The sequence below is a fragment of the Typopeltis vanoorti genome, chromosome 1 (genome assembly GCF_054136105.1).
Source record: "Typopeltis vanoorti isolate ZY-2024b chromosome 1, IOZ_Tvanoo_1.0, whole genome shotgun sequence".
Classification (NCBI taxonomy): domain Eukaryota; kingdom Metazoa; phylum Arthropoda; class Arachnida; order Uropygi; family Thelyphonidae; genus Typopeltis; species Typopeltis vanoorti.
The window spans coordinates 188,923,653-188,945,174 of record NC_143549.1 but is presented as its reverse complement, the minus strand read 5'-3'; the positions used below and the strand labels follow the sequence as shown (position 1 = coordinate 188,945,174).

Genomic DNA, 21,522 nt, shown 5'->3' with positions numbered 1-21,522 from the left:
CTATAATATGATTAATTGTCTGGCGGGGTGATACACAGTCACACCTGGGTTGAGGCAATCATGTCCCATTTGTAAAGGTGGTCTGCACATCTGCTATGGTTGGTGCGGATTCGGTTAAGGGCAGACCAAGTTTTCCGAGGTAGGTCAAAACCCGAAGGTATCTGTGTTGGGTCCACTAATACATGGAAGATCCCTGTTGAAGTGTTACACCAGGATTCTTTCCACTTCTCCTTCATGTTGAAACTTGTCTCTGCAAGAGACAAGTTTCAACATGAAGATTTTTTTGCTGTTAAGATTAGAGGGTGCCTTGACTTTAGCCTGTTTATTTCTAGGGGTGGGATGTCTTCATGGATTGGAAGATTTTGGATTTCCATAATTTTGCTGTATTCATGTAGAAGAAAGTTGGATCTGCGGATGAGTGGAGGCGAGATGTTGCACTGGGAGCCAGTAGGTTGGGGGTTGATTTTACAGTTCCAGAAATAAGGCGCATAGTGGTGTTAAGCTGGGCATCAACCAAATACGCATGGGCGCTGTTCAGCCATATGGGTGAGCAGTATTCAGCTGTAGAGTAAACGAGGCCAAGAGCAGTGCAGCAAAGTGTTGTTGCTGAGGCACCCCAAGTTGTTCGACACAGTTTTTGCAGTATATTGTTTCTTGTTTTTAGCTTGGATGCTGTGTTAATGAGATGTGGTTTAAAAGATAGTGTTCTACCTAGAGTGATGCCCAGATATTTCGGGAATCTGTTGTAGTGTAGCAGTTTGTGGTTGAAGTAGACCATGAGTTCTTTGTTAGCCTGGTTATTGTTCAAGTGGAAGCACGAAACTTGTGCTTTGCTAGGATTTGGGCATAATCTCCATTTGCTGAAGTGTTCATCTAGGACTGCAAAGTCATTTGTTAGTGTATCTTCCATTGTAGTAAAATTGGTATGTCTGGTGGCTAGAGCAATGTCATCAGCATAGCAAAACTTATTAGAGGCTGTATGAAGCATATCTGCGATGTATAAGTTAAAAAGAAGCCAGAACTGACCCTTGTAGTAATCCATTATCCAGTGTTCTTTGTTTACTTTTGTTCTCGTCCATACACACTTGGAACAGGTGGTTGCTTAGCATGTTATCGATTAGTTTTGTTATTGTTTTGCATGGGACTGCACGGAGCAACTTGCAGACTGCGCCATGCCTCCAGACTGTGTCATAAGCTGCGATAAGATCTACAAAAGCTACAGCTGTTTTCCGGCATTGTTGGTAGCCTGCCTCTATGTGTGTGGTGAGTGACAGAACCTGATCACAGCAGCTTCGTTTAAGTCTGAATCTGGCCTGTTCCATGGGAACTTGTTCTATTATCTTAGGGGCAATTCTATTAAAGATGAGCCTTTCTAGGAGCTTATAACAGGTGCTAAGTAGGGGAATTGGTCAATAGTTTTCTGGTTTGTTGTTGGTTTTTCCTGGTTTTAAGATAGGGATAATTTTTGTCTTCTTAAACTCTTTTGGAAGTCTACCAGTGTGGAGGATGTCAGAGAAAAAGTAAGCCAACCACTGTGGAGATTTTTGGCCTGTCTTCAACAGGAAATCAGGATGAATTCCATCGAAACCTGGAAGCCTTGCCTGGTTTCATATCCATTAGAGCAGTGTTAATATCTTTAATATGTTTAACTTATATATCAATGATATAGTTCATGGTTTGAAAGGAGATGTTCAGTTGTTTGCTGATGATGTTAAATTAGGAAGAGTAATGTCAGGAAATTCTGATGTGTTATTACAAAACAAATGAATAGGTTGGTGCTTTGGGCTGAAGAATGTGGGGTATCATTTCAATGTTGCTAAGTGTAAATTTGTGCACTTTGGCCAGAGAAGATGGAGTGAGGTTTACCACATTGAAGGAACTTTGCTTCAAGAGGTGGAGGAGGCGAAGGATCTGAACATCTTGGCAGATAGGGAACTGAAGTTCAGGGGACACATTGCAAAAGTTATGAGTTACCCAAAAAATTGCTGCTATAATGTGATGAACTCTGACATGTAAGGATAATAAGATGATAGTTCCACTCTGTTAGGTGCTAATTAGGCCTCATTTGGATTTCTGTGCACAGATCTGGTCACCTGGCTATATCTGTGACAGGGGAAACAACGGAGAGGGAGAGAGATCGAGTGCAGAGACTAAGACTGTCTCAGGACTGGAATATTGAGTATGAGGACAGACTGAGGGAATGTGATCTTTAGAGGAGGAGGGGTGATATGATTGAGATGTATAAGCTGGTGAGAGAGCCTATGAAATGTATACATGGAAATTATTGCATAAGATAATTGGTGAGGTAAGAACTAGAGGTCATCCCTGGAGGATGTACAAGGGTCATATGACTAAAGAGGTAAAAAGAGATTTTTTGCTTGGCAGGTGATGAACAACTGGAATGCACTACTGGAAAGGGTGGTGAGTGCTCCAACACTGAATGTGTACAAACAAGGCATGATAGTTATTTTGGTCTGAGTATTTGACGTCTTGCAATGTGTCTCTGGACTCCATACAAGCCTGGAAGTAATACTAAGGACAGCACCCCTCTATTACAAACCCTTGGATATCTATATAATATCATGCTCTTCGTGGTCTGGCCTACATAGGACAGACAAGATCATGGAGAGATTAAACTTGAGGTGAGAAAGAAGGAACATGATGGATATGTTGAGCATTTTAAAAAAATCTCATCTGATCTACCATACCTCAACAAAAGCCATACAGTAGACTAGTATATTTCCATCAAGCCATATTTACTATTTAGAAGAAAATTTTCACTCCAGACTTCTAAAACAGCGCTTCCCAAACTGTGGGCCGTGGATCCCTTGGAGGCCGTGAAATAATGAAAACAAATGTGTGCCATGTCAAATGTGTATGTAAGGTGCTAAAAATGTAATATTTGCATCTGATTTTTGCAATATTCACTGTGTATGTTTTGTATTGAATATAAATACAATAAATATTATAATAATATATGTTCGTATTACGATTTTTTTTTCCAATAGGGCCCGTGAAATATTTCAATTTTTCCAAGGGGGCCTTGACATCCATAAGTTTGGGAAGCACTGTTCTAAAAGAATCCATAAGTTCTCCATCAGGAAATCTGTTGCTAAATTTTTTAACATTTCAGATTTAAATTTTTTCAACCAATTTGAGTGTGTGTGAGAGAGAGAGCAAAACTAGTTGGTACAACTTTTCATTGTTTTTTAATCATAAAAAAGTACTCATTCAAAAATATCCATCTGTCTTTTCTTTCTCCTAATAACACAATACTTTACTGCATCCTATATTACTAAACCTATGATAAACACCCTTTCACTTTCCCCCTCTCAATAAAAGTCGAAATCAGTTTGGATAGTGATCCTTCTAATATTGTTTTTGCATTATGGGATATTGAGGCAAATCATGTGAAATCAACATCCTCAAATTTCGTTTAGTTAAGTTAAAAGATTAAGACAATATAATTTCTTGTCAAGTATAATTTAATGAAAAAGGAAAAGTTGGTCCTTGTTGGGGATCTAAATAGCAGAGTAGGAAATGATTGTGAGACATACAAAAATATTTTGGGAAAATTTGGAGAAAAGAGCAAAGCTAATAATAATGGCAAATATCTGTGGGGTGCTTAAGGGTCAAAGCTGTATAATTGAGAGGAGACCTCCACATAGCCTTTAAAGGAATGCGGAGAACCAACCAGGGCTTCTGACCTAATGTCCAATCCTCACCTTCTCGTGGTGCACCCTGTTGGGTATCTACTTTGATACTGAACGAACGAGGATGGGCTGGAAATTTGGGATTTAGCCGACCAAATTGTATTCTTATTGGTTAAACCAAAATAAAAAATGATGGTACAACATGACAAAATTTCATGCCGGCTTGGGCATCGCCCGGTTAAACAAGGCCCCCGTTGTTTTCGCCAGGGAACCAGGGCGAACAGCGAAAAGTCAGCTACTGGAACAAATCTGAACACAAACCCCAACTCAACATCACCAGAGTTAAAGATTGGTATTATCAACGTAAGAAGCCTGAATGGCAAAGAAATGGAGCTAGCTGAGGAATTAGATAAGTACCAGATCGACATAATAGGGGTGACTGAAACAAAATAGACCAAAACTGGTGAGATCTTTCTGAGCAATAAATACAAAATGTTATATTCAGACAATGACAATCAAGGAAAAGAAGGAGTAGCCATAGTATTCAACACAAAATACGAGGCTAATCTTCTTGAATGGCAGTCAGACTCAAGTAGAGTAATGTGGGCAAATATGAGAATGGGGAACTGGAGATTGAGACTTATTTGTGTCTATGGTCCCACAGAAGGTTCTACTAAGGTAAAAGTGGAGGAATTTTTTGAGGCTTTAGAAAAAGCAACTGACACAATGAAAAAGGAAAAGTTGGTCCTTGTTGGAGATCTAAATAGCAGAGTAGGAAATGATTGTCAGACATACAAAAACATTTTGGGAAAATTTGGAGAAGAGAGCAAAGCTAATAATAATGGCAAATATCTGTTGGATTTCTGCTCAGAACATGGACTGGTTATTACTAACACCATGTTCCAACATAAAAATGTGCACAAATTCACATGGAGAGAAGAGGCTAGGAATAAGAAAAGTCTCATTGACTATGTTATTGTTGATAGTGATGTTTTCTCCCTGGTGCAGGACACCAGAGTGTACAGAGGATTTGAAATTGGAAGTGATCACTATTTAGTCTTGAGCAGGATAAAATTGAATTTCATATTGAAAAGAATAACATATAAGAAAGTTTTAAAGAGAATAAAAGTTGAGCAGCTCTCAGATGTGAAGTGTAGACTAAAATACAGAAAGATTATTGAAAAGAAAATGAAAGAGTTTGAGAACAGGAATCAAACCTTGGAGATTCAGTGGCAAACTCTGAAGAAAACATTGATTGATTCTGCCAGAGGTATGTGGTGAGGTTGAGTGCAACGATAAAAAAATCAGAACACCCTGGTGGACACAGGAAGTTAAAGAAGCAGTGAAGGAAAAGAAGAAAGCATATCAAAAGTTCCTGGCAAATAAGTCAGCTTTTACTCTTACAGAATACAGAGACAAATGTAAGAAAGCTAAACAGTGTGTAAAACTAGCTAAACAAAAGTCATGGGAGCACTTTGGCAAGAATATAGAAAATAAATATCAAGAAGGTGGCAAAATATTCTGGAGGTTGTTGAAGAAGCTTAGGAATGGAGGAAAGAGTGCTGTAAAAGGAATTAGAGATGATAAAGGTGACATGAAAACAGGAGAAAAAGATATCCTTGAAGCATGGAGGAATTACTTTGAAAAACTGCTAAATGAAACAAGCAGTGATGACAGCACAGTGATAAAAAACACTGACCAGGCATGCAGTCAGGAATACATATCCATACTTGAAGTAGAAAAAGCCATCAAAGGCTTGAAATGTGGAAAGGCAGCAGGAGTAGATGATATTCGACCAGAAATGCTGAAGTATGGTGGTATAAGAGTCTTACAGTGGCTGCACTGCATAGTTCAGAAAGCCTGGTCAGAGGAATGAATTCCCGATGACTGGAGTAGAGCTCTCATAGTACCCATATATAAAAAGAGAAATAAAACCGAATGTGAGAATTACAGAGGTATTTCCCTACTGAGTGTTCCTGGCAAGATCTATGCAAGTATACTTGAGAAACGGTTGAGAAGAATTGTGGAAGCTTGGTGAAGAACAAGCTGGATTCAGGCCAAATAGAGGCTGTCAGGATCAGATCTTCACTTTACGACAAATAGTCGAGAAAGCATGGGAATATAACAAAGATCTGTATTTAAGTTTTGTCGATTTGGAAAAGGCATATGACAAGGTGCCAAGAGAGAAGCTATTCAATACGCTGCAGTTATATGGTGTCAATGGGGCATTATATCAAGCAATACTTAGTCTTTATTTGAGTTGTAAGTCAGCAGTTAGAATTGAAGGAAGTACAGGAAGATGGTTTAATGTTAAATCTGGTGTGAGACAAGGAAGTACATTATCCCCTCTGTTATTCATTATCTATATGGATCACATTATGAAGGAATGTGGTATTAAACCTGATATTAAAATTGGAGATGTTAATGTCAGCTCTTTGCTTTATGCGGATGATGTTATACTTCTAAATAAATCCGCTACAAGTCTGCAAGATTCTCTGACTAAATTGAATAGCTGTTGTAATAGATATGGTATGAAGGTCAGCAATAAAAAGACAAAGACAATGAAAATAGGCAGAATCATTGAAAATGTCAACTGTGTTGTGAATGGAGAACCTGTGGAACAAGTAAAACATTTCAGCTACTTAGGCACGATTTTTACTGAAGATGGTAAATTAAATATAGAAATAGACAACAGAATCAGCAAATCTGGTATGGTTGGGAGTCAATTGAATAAATTCATATGGAGTAAGAAAGAAATTAGTCAGAACACTAAATTAGCTGTATACAAGACAGTGTTCAAACCAGTTTTAACTCACGCATCTGAGAGCTGGGTCAGAAGTAAAACACTTGACCAAAGACTAGAGACCGCAGATATGAGAGTCCTGAGAAAGATTAGAGGCGTGAACAGATGGCATCAATGGCAATATCATATTAAAAATGAGGATATATTAGGAAAGAACTTGACATTGTCAGCATCCAGGAATGCATTAGCAGAGCTAATCTCAGGTGGTATGGTCACTTAAATAGAATGGGAGAGGAAAGATTAGCAAAACAAGTGTTCTCTGCCAGGTTGGCAGGAAAACGACCCAGAGGAAGACCAAGATATAGGTGGATTGATACGGTACAAAGTGCCTTAGACGATAGAAATATACGATCTGATAATGTTTGAGTCTTGACAAGTAACAGACTGATTTGGAGGAAAATTGTAGATAGGAAGTTAGTAATGATGTAATTTTTTCATATAGTACTGTCATATCCTCTATACCCCTTGAGGGTACATGGCAGGAATTTGATGATGATGATGTATAATATAATAAATTAATTTTATGTTACTAAATTAATAGCATATAAACTGAAGTAGTTCTAATTTGCCAAATGCTATCCATAAATCAAATAAATCTGTGATTTATTTAACTCAGTTTAGAAAATTTTTTCACCTCCAATTTTGATATGAGTGATTTTAAATTACTCAAATATTTATATTTGTTAATAATAACAAAACAAGCAGTGCTTCGTTTTAATTCCTCTTAAACCTGTTAAGAATGTGGTTGATAATCATATTTGATTCCTTGATCAGTTCATTGACTTTCTTAATTATAGGGACATTGACTTTATATTAACATTTCATCATCATCATCATCAAATTCCTGCCATGTACCCTCAAGGGGTGTACAGGATATGATAGTACTACATGAAAAATTTACATTGTTACTTACTTCCTATCTACAATTTTCCTCCAAATCAGTCTGTAAAATATCAAGACCCCAATATTATCAGGTCTTATATTTCTGTCTTCTAAGGCACTTTTTACTGTATCAATCCACCTATATCTTGCTCTTCCTCTGGGTCATTTTCTTGCCAACCTTGCAGAGAACACTTGTTTTGCTAATCTTTCCTCACCCATTCTGTTTAAATGACCATACCACCTGAGATTAGCTCTGCTAATGCATTCCTCGATGCTGACAATGTCAAGTTCTTTCCTAATATCCCGTTTTTAATATGATATTGCCATTGATGCCATTTGTTCACACCTCTAATCTTTCTCAGGACTCTCATATTTGTGGTCTCTAGTCTATGGTCAAGTGTTTTACTTCTGCCCCAGCTCTCAAATCCATAAGTTAAAACAGGTTTGAACACTGTCTTGTATACAGCTAATTTAGTGTTCCGTCTAATTTCTCTCTTATTCCATATGAATTTATTCAATTGACTTCCTACCATACCAGCTTTATTGATTCTGTTGTCTATTTCCATATGTAATTTACCATCTTCACTAAAAATCGTGCCTAAGTAGGTGAAATGTTTTACTTGTTCCACAGGTTCTCCATTCAAAATGCAGTTGACACTTTCAACGATTCTGCCTATTTTCATTGTCATTGTCTTTTTACTGCTGACCTTCATACCATATCTATTACAACAGTTATTCAATTTAGTCAAGGAATCTTGCAGACTCGTAGCGGATTTATTGATAAGTATAACAATGTCTGCATAAATCAAGCAGCTGACATTAACATCTCCAATTTTGATATCATGTTTAATACCACTTTCCTTCATAATGTGATCCATATAGATAATAAATAACAGAGGGGATAATGTACATCCTTGTCTCACACCAGATTTAACATTAAACCATCTTCCTGTACTTCCTTCAATTCTAACTGCTGACTTAACTCAAATAAAGACTAAGTATTGCTTGATATAATGTCCCATTGACACCATATAACTGTAGCGTATTGAATAGCTTCTCTCTCTTAGCACCTTATATGCCTTTTCCAGATCAACAAAACTCAAATAGAGATCTTTGTTATATTCCTATGATTTCTCCACTATTTGTCAAAAATGAAGATCTGATCCTGACAGCCTCTATTTGGTCTGAATCCAGCTTGTTCTTCACCAAGCTTTTCTTCTACAATTCTTCTCAATCGTTTCTCAAGTATACTTGCATATATCTTACCAGGAACACTCAGTAGGGGTCAAATCAAGGACAACCTCTGTAATTCTCACATTCAGTTTTATTTCCCTTTTTATATATGGATACTATGAGAGCTCTACTCCAATCATCGGAAATTTGTCCCTCTGTCCACGCCTTCTGAACTATGCAGTGCAGCCACTGCAAGACTTTTATACCACCATACTTCAGCATTTCTGGGTGAATATCATCTACTCCTGCTGCCTTTCAACATTTTAAGCCCTTGATGGCTTTTTTCTACTTCAAGTATAGATATGTATTCCTGACTGTATGCCTGTTGAGTGTTTTTTACCACTGTGCTATCACTGCTTGTTTCATTTAGCAATTTCTTGAAGTAATTACTCTATATTTCAAGGATACCTTTTTCTCCCGTTTTCATATCACCTTTATCATCTTTAACTCCTTTTACAGTACTCTTTCCTCCATTTCTAAGCTTCTTCAAACCTCCAAAATATTTTCCCACCTTCTTGATATTTATTTTCTATGTTCTTGCCAAAGTCTTCCCATGACTTTTGTTTAGCTAGCTTTACACAGTGTCTAGCTTTTTAACATTTGTCTCTGTATTCTCTAAGAACAGAAGCTGACTTATTTGCCAGGAACTCTTTTGATATGCTTTCTTCTTTTCCTTCACTGCCTCTTTAACTTCCTGTGTCCACTATGAAGTTCTGATTTTTCTATCCTTGCAGACAACCTCACCACATGCCTCTCTGGTTGAATCAATCAAGGTTTTCTTTAAGGCTTGCCACTGAATCTCTAAAGTTTGGATTCTGTTCTCAAACTCTTTCATTTTTTCTTCAATAATCTTCGTGTATTTTAGTCTAGAGTTCACATCTGAGAGCTGCTCAACTTTTATTCGCTTTAAAACTTTCTTACATGTTATTCTTTTCAATATGAAATTCAATTTTATCTTGCTCAAGACTAAATAGTGATCACTTCTAATTTCAAATCCTCTGTAAACTCTGGTGTCCTGCACAAGGGAAAAAACATCACTATCAACAATAACATAGTCGATGAGACTTTTCTTATTTCTTGCCTTTTCTCTCCATATGAATTTGTGCACATTTTTATGTTGGAACATGGTGTTAGTAATAACCAGTCCATGTCCTGAGCAGAAATCCAACAGATATTTGCCATTATTATTAGCTTTGCTCTCTTCTCCAAATTTTCCCAAAATGTTTTTGTATGTCTGCCAATCATTTCCTACTCTGCTATTTAGATCCTCAACAAGGACCAACTTTTCCTTTTTCATTGTGTCAGATGCTTTCTCTAAATCTTCAAAAAATTCCTCCACTTCTACCTTAGAACCTTCTGTGGGACCATAGGCATAAATAAGTCTCATTGTCCAGTTCCCCATTCTGATATTTGCCTATATCACTCCTACTTGAGACTGCCTGCCATTCAAGAAAATTAGCCTTGTATTTAGTGTTGAATACAATGGCTACTCCTTCTTTTCCTTGATTGTCATTGCCTGAATATAACATTTTGTATTTATTGCTCAGAAAGATCTCACCAGTTTTTGTCTTTTTTTGTTTCAGTCACCCCTATAATGTCGATCTGGTACTTATCTAATTCCTTAGCTAGCTCCATTTCTTTGCCATTCAGGCTTCTTATGTTGATAGTACCGATCTTTAATTCTGGTGATGTTGAGTTGGGGTGTTTTTTCAGATTTGTTCCAGTAGCTGACTTTTCGCTGTTCACCCTGGTTCCCCCAGCGAAAACAACGGTGAAAACAAATATATTAATATTTGAGATTGCTAATAGGTATGATATTTTAATATTAAAAAATGAAATTTCAATTTTCATTTCCTTTTACCAATGAAAAAGGAAATGAAAAGCCAATGTAAAAAGAAATATCCTTCATTTTTATTCTTGGAGAACTCAAATTGATTGGTGACATAATCATGAAACCTTATATTAATGAGCAACTGAACCTTTAAGAAAAACTGTTAGCACTTCTGAAGGACACACTAAAATGACTCTTAAATATGAGCAAGGATCATAAACTGAATTTATTAATACTAGTATACGTACTGTTGGATTTTTATCATCAGGTAATATCATTTGATTTGGAGCTTTAGGTAAAAATTTATTGAATATTCCTCCCAGCCAACTTGTCTAGAGAAAAGAAAACAAACAAGGTTAGGTTTATAGCAGTCCAGTTCTATATATATTTTTTTTTTCATGAAATTCAATACATAGTTCAGAAAGGTAAGTGGTAAGAAGCATACAGGTTATTCATGATGATGAAAAACTATACATGTAAACAAAAAATTATTTACTAATATAATTTATAAAACTAAACATTATCTGCATAAAGAAGAGATCATGAATAAGTCCAAAGTAACAGCTTAGGAAAATCAGTTCAGTTGACACTGTGGCATGAATATTTGCGAATATCTTTTGTTGATTTTTGTTGCCTGGTGCAACAACAAAAAAAAAAAACTACTTAATTTGTTGCTTATTAAACATATGAAGTGATCAGAATAGAGTTCCAGGATTATCTAATCATCAGCCTAGTTACGGTATTAATGCACCGTGGATTTCCAAAAGAGAAATGTATCACATTTTCTTAGAGCAAATTCTATATTCAAAGGAAAATGGACAATAAATTGTTAGGCAGTTCAGTTCTAATTCATTCTTTTACTGACCCCCTTAAACTTACCAGCACGTTAGTACCAGGGTCGAATTCTCCATGCTTGTTAATGAATTAATTCATTCATTTCTTTAATTTCATTAATTCATTAATGCTTATTAATGAATTAATGAGCTTGCTATGCAAGCTCATTAACTGGGGAAGAATTAATATTTATTTGTTAATAAATGCATGCATTTATAAGCATTCCATTTAGTCTTTTATTTTTGTAGACAGAAGATGTCTTAAGCTTGCACGGCAATAATTGTATCAAAGGCCGATGCTTGCTCATCTAGTCAAAGCTACCTTGGCTTGCTCGGTTGTAGGAGCTTCAAGATCCTTGCAGCAGCACTGTGATTTCATGTGTGCACATAGCCATTTCACGTCGTCTCACTCTGTTGATCAAACACAGGCCATATGCAATCAACGTAGCTCTAGCCAGTGAGCTTCAGCCAGCCTTTACAAGTGTGCGTGTTGTTTGGGAAAATTAAGTTACAACCAACTTTGTATGACGATGTTATTGACCAGTTCATCAAGAACCATAGGGTAGAATTTGTATTCAAGTAGCTAAATTGAAAAACTCCGCGCGGTTAGACTAGTGGCTTTGCGCTTCGCAACCATATGCCTGGGGAAGAAGTGTCCTAGGTTCGATTCCCGTCCACGACGTGAGGAGCTTAAGAATCTTCCTCAGCCATAGCCAAGTTAGCCGGTCTTGGGCATCGGCAGCAGGGTTTTTTCCGCCAGTTTATCTGGGGTTTTTCATCCCGCAAGCAGGCAAACCGGCCCCGTGAACACACAGGTTACAGTCATAAATAACTTACGGCAAGAAAGGCAACGGGAAACCACCTTGCTCATAATCATCTCTCCCTAGAATGGTAGCATATAGCTACCCTCCCCCAGCCGTATGGCAGATGGGAACCAGAAGAAGAAATTGAAAAAAAGATAGAATATCATTTGTAAAATAAATGTTGTATTTGTATGATTAAATGTACATAAATTTCTAAATATATAGTTTTAAATGGTCAGTAATTCATTATTCCACTAATCAGACTTCAATCACACCTCTCACTCCCTGAATGATAATAAGAGCAAGCGTGAATTTCAAGACCAGCATTCGCCCCTGATTAGTACTATGGGTGTGTTAAGGATGGCAATCCAGGAACTCTATAGACATCATTTCAAGACTTTTTAAATGAAAAAGGTGGTGGGAAATCAATGAAAATCATCTACCACTTAAAAATTTTCAGAAACATCCATGCCAATAGCAATTGAATCCACATGTAGTTGACTACCTGAGGTAGTCATATTACCTCAGGTAATCATGCGCAATAATGATTAATAAATAATTTCACATGATTACCCGAGGTAATCATCATGTGAAATTTAAATAATTCACCATTTAAAGATTTTCAGAAATCTATGCTTGCTGCAGTGAAAAATGAATTTATGTCTACCAGACCACCAATGGAGTAGAGAGTTGATCTGGGAAGTAGATAAGAGAACTTCCTAGGACTTTGGGCTTTAAGTCTAGTCATCAACTTTGTTCTATATTGCCTGGGTGTACACAGTTTATCTTGTATTCCCAATGCTATCTCAGTAACCAAACACAGGTGAAATTAGTCACTGAGCTTTTATTTAATTTATTCCTATGTGCTGTTATCATTCTATTAAATCATAAAATTATAAGTTTCCACTAGTATTTATCCAAATGTGCTTACATTTTTATTTCATTATTCCAATATTTTGAAGATCTTTAGTGTTAATTTTTAATTTATTTATTCTTATGATTTTTATGGTTAAAAATTTCATGACTGATTTTCCTAATTGTTATAAGTGTTGCTAGCTAAGCCTCTATATCTAAATGGCCTTACTGTCACATTTCCATGTATTTAGTCAGCGTGCTCTAAGAAAGTCTTCATGATACTTACATGAAAGATAAGCTTAGCAAATTTATTTCATCAAATGAAAGAAATTTTTGATTTACATGCATTTCAAGCCCATATTAAAAATTTCTATATCAGAAAGTTAAACTAAACTTACATTAACTTTTGTTTTTTCTTCTCTTTTGTTCAGCTTTTTTGGTTCTTCATAAGTTTTTCTGGCTGACTGAGGTGGTATAGAACCTGAATGAGTTCGGTAGGATGCAGCGTGGCTACTGCTTGTACTTAATATGCTATCCCTCCTTTCTCTTTGTGTCCCTGTGCTACTGCTACTATTCTGACGTTCCCTGGTCTGTTTGCTACCTGAATGGCCCTGTAATATATATACATACATTTTGCTAAACAGCTAATGCTATATATATATATATATATATATATATATCATATAGTTTCCAATAAAACATTACTTTTTTTTATTTGAAATATATAAGGCAGACATACAATTTTTTCTAAGTAAATAAGGAAACTAATCAATATCAGCATAATTTGGACTTCTTTCAGAATACTGAGAGATGGTTAATGCACACATCACTTTATTCAAAGTTTAGCCAAGACTTATATTACTGTTTACTTTGGATAAACAAATTGAGCTGTGAACTTCAAAAGATAAAAAAAAGACATTTCATATACAATAAAAACTGGCCACATTTTAAAATTATATTGCCTCTTTACTTGCAATTTGTCTACAACACTCGCAATCTCCAATTGCATAATACAATCATTGATTCTATATGTGTGAACCTTACATACTTTTGATGAGTAATCAGTATATCGTGTGCATAGAACAGTATGTGTGGGACTCCTATGTTTGGAGTCTTTCCTGTCACAGGTTTAATGCCTTCATGCAGAAAATGTGTCTTGCAACAACATTTCCGCACTTAATGAAATATTTCACAAATAAAACTGGGTTCCTACCAGAGGTCAATATCAACAGAAGCAAAAATAGCATACCTGCAAATAGTTAAGTTATGGAGTTCAGTGTTCACATATTCACCAAACATCATGCAATAATAGCAATGTTCTTACCTTCCCTCTTTGCTTTGAAGGAATGAAGTTAGCTACTGGTAGTGTGTGACAACAGTCAGCCCTGTTTCATATCACACTCAACAACTAACTGATCATTCTGAGTAACATGAATATTGCTGCAAATTTTTTTTATATATATTAATCATACATGCAAGAGATTGTAAGCAAGTTATTGCTACATGTGTGATAGAGTTTAAAAGAGAAACTTCCTCACTTGGCAAAGAAGCTCAAGAGAAAGCTGAGGCAGAAAGAATGAAAGAAGATAGAAGTTAGTCCATCATCTTGAAGTTGGACTGTGAATATATGTTCACAAAACAACTGTTTATATCCTTACACACCCAGCAAAATGAGGGAAAATGATTAAGCTAGTCTGGTACACCGGTGCCCATGAAAATGCTTCAAGGTAAGACACTTTGCAGAAGCAAAATATTTGTGAAAGCAGTGGAAGTGAATCCATGAGAAAGATCATCTATCAACTACCCCCCCCCCCACCAAGACAACATGAACTATTAGGAAAGTTCCCTCATGATGCTCCAAAATGCAATAACAGCCCTCCAAGTGCTTGGAAGGTTCATATAGTGTAAAGTGAGAGTTCATATAGGTAAGAATTAGCAGGTTCCTGAAAATGTTAACTGAGATTAATGATAGAAGAGATAACTCAACTCTTAATAAGAATTGCAAATCGACAATGATAAGTATCACACTTTGGTACAAATGCCTGAAATTTTTGTCAATTTTTCTAAAATAAATCTGTGCAACCAACATACTCATAGTTGGTTTACTATACATTTTAACGCATATATTCTTATTTTTAAGCTTATTTACTATGTTCAGATATGGCTACCTCAGTTCCACAGAAACAGCTGAATTATAACATACAAGAAATTATATTCTTGTTCTAATCCTATACCTTAGTGCAAGCTTATGCATGAAGTATCTTCACAAGTAGTCTATTTCTATATAGAGGCTGCTGACTTCACATTGATTGCTTCAGTATCCCATAATGCAAAGAACACCTCCTTTTGGACAAGTATATTGCTATGCATTATGGGGAAGGGTGTCGGTACCCAGACCAGGGAAGATACAGAGGTTAAATCAATGTAGAAGTCAAATATTTTCCATATATAAGTAGTAAAATAGTGTTATCACCATATTTTAAAATACTCTGCATCAGAGCTAGTTAAAGAATTTTTTTTCACTCAGTTATCAAGTCAACTATAATAGACAAATAATATTCTTGTTTGAATCCTACCACCCAAGCATAAGAACAAAGTCTGTATGTAAATACCTTCAAGACCAGACTACTTACATAAACACACAGTGGCCAGATGGCAAAAAGAGAGCTGTGGAAAGATTAGTTTAAATTTTATAACTGTGAGTGGCAATATCGCTAAATTGATAATTAAATATTGCCACATGACAGCTGTGATCAATAGGCAGCATTTGATTTAGCTAAAGTTGTGCATTAATTAAATTTTTTGTGTTTCTTGTGTGCAGCTTTGAGAGTGTGCAAAAATGATGGAGTGACATAGATCAGCACAAAAGATTAATGTGTGGCATACATTTTTTAATAATGATGACATGCCTGAATGCAATGTGTATACTTGGGGAGAGATTGAAAATACAGTCATACCCCGACTTACGCGAATCCAGAGTTACATGGTTTCTTATATGTACGTATTCCTGTCCCGCTTCAAGCCTCACCACTAGTCGTATCTTTCAGGCACCGGCCACATTCGCCAGTGTCTCACATGGTGTGAACAAGCACTGACGTGTTTCGTATGGTCTCCATTCATACATGACTTTTAGTCTACAAACCTTGCGACTGTTTAATGTTATGTTCTTGATAAAAATTTTATCAAGAACATATATTGATCACAGCTGTCATGTGGCAATATTTAATTATCAATTTAGCGATATTGCCACTCACAGTTATAAAATTTAAACTAATCTTTCCACAGCTCTCTTTTTGCCATCTGGCCACTGTGTGTTTATGTAAGTAGTCTGGTCTTGAAGGTATTTACATACAGACTTTGTTCTTATGCTTGGGTGGTAGGATTCAAACAAGAATATTATTTGTCTATTATAGTTGACTTGATAACTGAGTGAAAAAAAATTCTTTAACTAGCTCTGATGCAGAGTATTTTAAAATATGGTGATAACACTATTTTACTACTTATATATGGAAAATATTTGACTTCTACATTGATTTAACCTCTGTATCTTCCCTGGTCTGGGTACCGACACCCTTCCCCATAATGCATAGCAATATACTTGTCCAAAAGGAGGTGTTCTTTGCATTATGGGATACTGAAGCAATCAATGTGAAGTCAGCAGCCTCTATATAGAAATAGACTACTTGTGAAGATACTTCATGCATAAGCTTGCACTAAGGTATAGGATTAGAACAAGAATATAATTTCTTGTTCTAATCTAGAGTTACATGGTTTCTTATATGTACGTATTCCTGTCCCGCTTCAAGCCTCACCACTAGTCGTATCTTTCAGGCACCGGCCACATTCGCCAGTGTCTCACATGGTGTGAACAAGCACTGACGTGTTTCGTATGGTCTCCATTCATACATGACTTTTAGTCTACAAACCTTGCGACTGTTTAATGTTATGTTCTTGATAAAAATTTTATCACAAAAAATAATAAAGTCATCCAAAAGAAACAAGTCTGATTCGTCTACAGCTAGCAAGAAAAGAAACACATTGACTTTGGAAACAAAACTCAACATTATTAAGGATTTTGAAGGCAGAATGAAAATTTGTGAGCTAGCAAAGAAGTTCGATCTACAGGAATCCACAGTAAGAACAATCATAAAAGAAAGGTTTACAGATTTTGGAGGACATAGATTCTAATGAGGAACAAACTGTAGCCACAAGGCATGCCTGGCAAGGAATAAAAAAATCATTAGCTTGCTATGAAGAAATTTTGCGTGACAAGAAAAAGACATTATGCCGTCAGACGAATCTATTAGATTTTATGAAACCATCGACATCGAAATAACTTTCTTTTTTTTATGTACGAAAAACTACAATTATGATTATATTTCTTAAAAAATATAGGTGTTTTTGTAAACCTTTGGTCCCAATTGTATGTTGTGTATATATAAATTACATGCAACATTATATCCCGAGTTACGCGAATTCGACTTACGCACTTTTTGTTGGTCCCACCTACCACATAACTTCGGGGTTTTACTGTATTTATGTGCAAAGAGTTAATAGGATAGATGAGAGTTTGGAAGCAAGAAGTGTAACATGCTTATGTATTATGAGATATCACTGAAATTAAGCAATAGCAGGCAAAATATCATGGATGGATGTAGTTATATGAGGGAGCATGGTTGATAGTATGGTTCAGTGCAAAAAAGACTGTGGCTGATGACAACAGTTACATCAGCAAGAAAGCAGATGCAACTGGCAATGAGCAGTAAGACAGTGGACATGCAAAGTAGTGAAAACGAGCTTGGTGTAAATGTCTGTGAGAAAGTAATTGAAGAGATGAAAACAGAGTTAAGGCAAGAGTTTAAGTATGTAAGGAACTGAAGAGAACTCCAGAAATGGAAATGAAAGGAAGAATGGGAAGATGGCCTTTTGAAAGAGATATTGAATGATTCAAGTATGTACAGGAAAGTCAATGATCTGAAGTTTGGTGAGTGAAAAGGTACACAAGGTTTGTTATCTGGGAGGCAGAATAAGCAGGACAATGAAGCATGGATAAGAGGAATAAGGGACCAAAAGAGTGTGTAGTGGTAGTTGTCACATGTGATTTGGTTGGTAATAATGAGAATGCAAGGATAGATGTCAAGAGGCTGTTGAGGAGAGTGAAGGATGACTGTGTGGTAGGTAAGATGGTCAGTGTTGGCAAGGTATGATAATGGTTGCATTGAGGAAGCAAGCAAGATTATGAACGGTATACTAGCAGAGTTGTGCGAAGGGAAAGAAGTTTTTTGTGAATGGCGAGATGATTTTCAGGAATGGATAAAGCTGTATAAAAGAAATGGGCTACAATTAAATGGATTTGGTGTGAGTCAGCTGGAGAAGCTGTTGCTGCAAGAGAAAGTAATGAGTGAAGTGAATAGAAGACTTTAAGAAGCAAAAGGTGTTATGGAAGAGGCAGAAGAGTAAGAAAGGAGAGCTTGTTAATGGAGAGGGTGAGTGGCAAGAAGAGAATGAGAGAGAGGAAATGCAAGACAGACAGTGAGTAGAGGTAAGGTGGACAGCAAGACACACTGAGAAGTGCGTTGATGATGGGTTCAGTGGTGGATGTAAAGGATTAAGATAGTCAAGAATGCGAGGATAATACTTAGGTATGGGGGAAAGGTGTAATATCAGTGATAATAGAGAGGAATGGGGAAGGGGAGGGTATGAAGGAGTCACATATGAGAAGTGGTGTCAGTGGGACTTGTTATAAAAAAAGAAATGAACTAGAGTATATGTTTACAATGCTAGAAGTATTTGAAACAAGGGGAATGAAACTGTAGCACTGATAAAAAAATTCATTCTTCCAAAAATTGTTGGAATAAGTGAGATGCACCTGGATAAGGATGACAATCTGACAGGAATAGAGATGGAAGGATACATGGTAGTTCATGAAGACAAATAGCGCAGAAAGGGGGGATGCTGATAATGGTAGATGAGTTGTGCCACCTAAGATGGAGGTGCAAGAAGCAAGTAGTGACTAAAAATTTTGTCCTGTCAGTTGACAGGACAAAATTTTAGTAGGGTGTTATTATACACCTGGTAATGTGGAAAGTGATGAGAAGGAAATATATAGGTATATTGGTCTAGATAGTAAGAAAAGGGTGATTTTAATTACTTTAATGTAGATTGAAATAAACATCTGGAACCAAAGAGAATGAATTTGAGTTTTTAAGGTACAACTATCTTAGGCAGTATGTAACAGAGGGTGCAAAAGGATCTAGGGTCTTGCATTTGATTATCTCATCTAAGGATACTATTGTAAAAGAAGTGTCAAATCTTTCTCCAGTTAGTGAAAGTGATCAGTTGGGTGGTGGCCAGCCATATCAGGACTCTTGTGAAAAAGGGTTATATGTAGAATTTATATAACTCTTATATAAAAGGGTTATATGTGGAATTATGACAAGCAATATCATGGAATGACGCACTGGATGAGAAGGAAATCAACACTGCTTAGTCAATACTCAAGATCTAGTCAAGGCAATACCTGAGTGCAGGGCCAGTCCAAGAGTATCTGATGCCTCTAGGCAAAGAAAATTTCGGCACCACTATACATTGTCTCTCTATATATATTTTGCCGTAATCACACAAGCAAACGTACACCTGCACATGTGGATATTTATAAAAATAATATCATTATGAACATTAAAAAAATTTAGCACCCCTAGGCGATTGCCTAGGTTCGCCTAATGATAAAACCGGCCCTGCCTGAGTGTATTCCAAAGGTCAGGAAATTAAATAAGGTATATGTGTAAAATGAATGACTGAAGAAGTGGAGCATGCAATCTGGAAGAAAAAGGCAATGTAGAGGCAGCACAACATGAATGGCAATAATTAGTTACATGAGGAGTACAAAGAAGAAGAAAAGAAGGTGACTTGCTTGGTAAGGGTAGAAAAATTTTAGTATCAGCACATACCAAGCAAGACTAAGGGATTTTAAAAAAAAAATGTATTTTTTTTTTTTTTTAATTACTAGACCACTCATGAATGTTGAGAAATTCATGCACTTTCCTATGAGTGGATCTATTCACTTTTTAAGTGGAGGATTTGACAAAAAACAGCAATCTTTATAATCTGTAGTAATCATGATTATGTTTGTATTACATTATACTTTTTCTAAAAATATTCCTGTTCAAAGGGCGTTATGTGAGGACAGCAACACTGAAAAGAATGGCTGTTGTTCTGAGTAACATCATTTGTATCATTAAGTGATAATGCATTTGGTGCTCTTTCTCTCTTTCCATAATATCCATTTTTGGAATATCACAGGCTATTTGTTTACCACTAAATGAAATCCATTATACAAATACACTAATTGGAAAGAAGTCAATGGACACTCCTTCCCCATGGGCAAGTTGCATGTAACGAGTCACATATTTGTAGCTAGTATAAATTGGAGGAATATGATGCTCTCAAATCAGTGCAACTGTGTCCGGGTGAAATGGCTGAGAGAAGGGAACTGATGGAGTTTGAAAGAGGAGTTATGATAGGATGCCATGTTGCAGGCCTATATGTTCAGCAAATTGGGTCATCCCAAGTCAACAATCAGTGATACCATACTAAGATGGAAGCACAGGAAGTCAACTGCAAGTGCTACCTGCAGTAGATGACCCACCACTTCCTTGCTCACATCCACCTGAGACAGATTCCAGGATGACCTCTTATTCTTCCAGTCTCCACCCATCTGATCATGTTAATGTCTTGATCATGTCTCCTCCCCTTCCTTCTATCATTACACTATGCAATTTGCATTCCCTCAATCTGGCTTCATACTCAAAATTTCTGAGACCAGAAACCACATTAGACAATCATCTCTAAACCTTTCTCATTCTTTTGAAAATCCAGAGACCAAACCTGTGCATAGTAATTCAGACAACATATGAATTGGCTGTTGCCAAAATTTATGGTCCCTATCCATCAACAGATCTCTCATCTCCAAGATATCCCCACCAATCTTATACTCTACCTCACATTTTGCTTCCCAAATTTTAAAACCTCACATCTTGGTAGAATGAACTGACATCCCCACACATGTCCATTCATCCAGTCTATTCAACTTTTCGTGTGAGGCTACAACATCCGTTCTACTCCTCAGAGTTCTCGCCAACTTTGTATCATTTGCGAACAACTGTACATTACCATTTAAACCCTTCCCAATGTCATTTACAAACAAAATAAACAACAATGACTCCAAAATGGATTGCTGGAGCACACTACTAATGACTTTCCTCTTTTGGGATATCTCTCCCCCGTACACATTAAAGTTGCTGATACCTATCAGACTGCCAATCTACAATCCAATGCTCTACCATTCATCCCTATCCAATTTAATAGCCAACATATAATTTGGCAATCTGTCAAAATCTTTTACAAAATCTAAATACACCCAATTCTCCATTTACACAGTAGATTAGTTCCAGAAAAAAACGTGTAAATGAAAACTGTGTAAAAAAGAATACAGTGCATATGTAAAAATAGAAGAACAGTTCCAAATGCAAAAACCTGATACAAACAATAAGTTATTTTCAAACAAAACATATGGAAATCATTGAATAAAACTGTATTTAATTTTAATGGAATATTTTTTATTTTAAAT

General features: G+C 36.3%; 1 protein-coding gene across 1 annotated transcript in view; it reads right to left on the bottom strand.

The window, feature by feature from the left end:
• Positions 1–21,522, bottom strand: part of Sec16 (endoplasmic reticulum export factor secretory 16) — a 627,195-nt gene that overhangs the window by 60,204 nt on the left and 545,469 nt on the right. Inside the window, exons 28-29 of the mRNA XM_090400384.1 lie at positions 13,292–13,504; positions 10,651–10,734 (exon numbers count right to left, since the gene is read on the bottom strand). Coding sequence (XP_090256510.1) covers positions 10,651–10,734; positions 13,292–13,504 — 297 coding nt within the window. The remainder of the gene's footprint in view (positions 1–10,650; positions 10,735–13,291; positions 13,505–21,522) is intronic.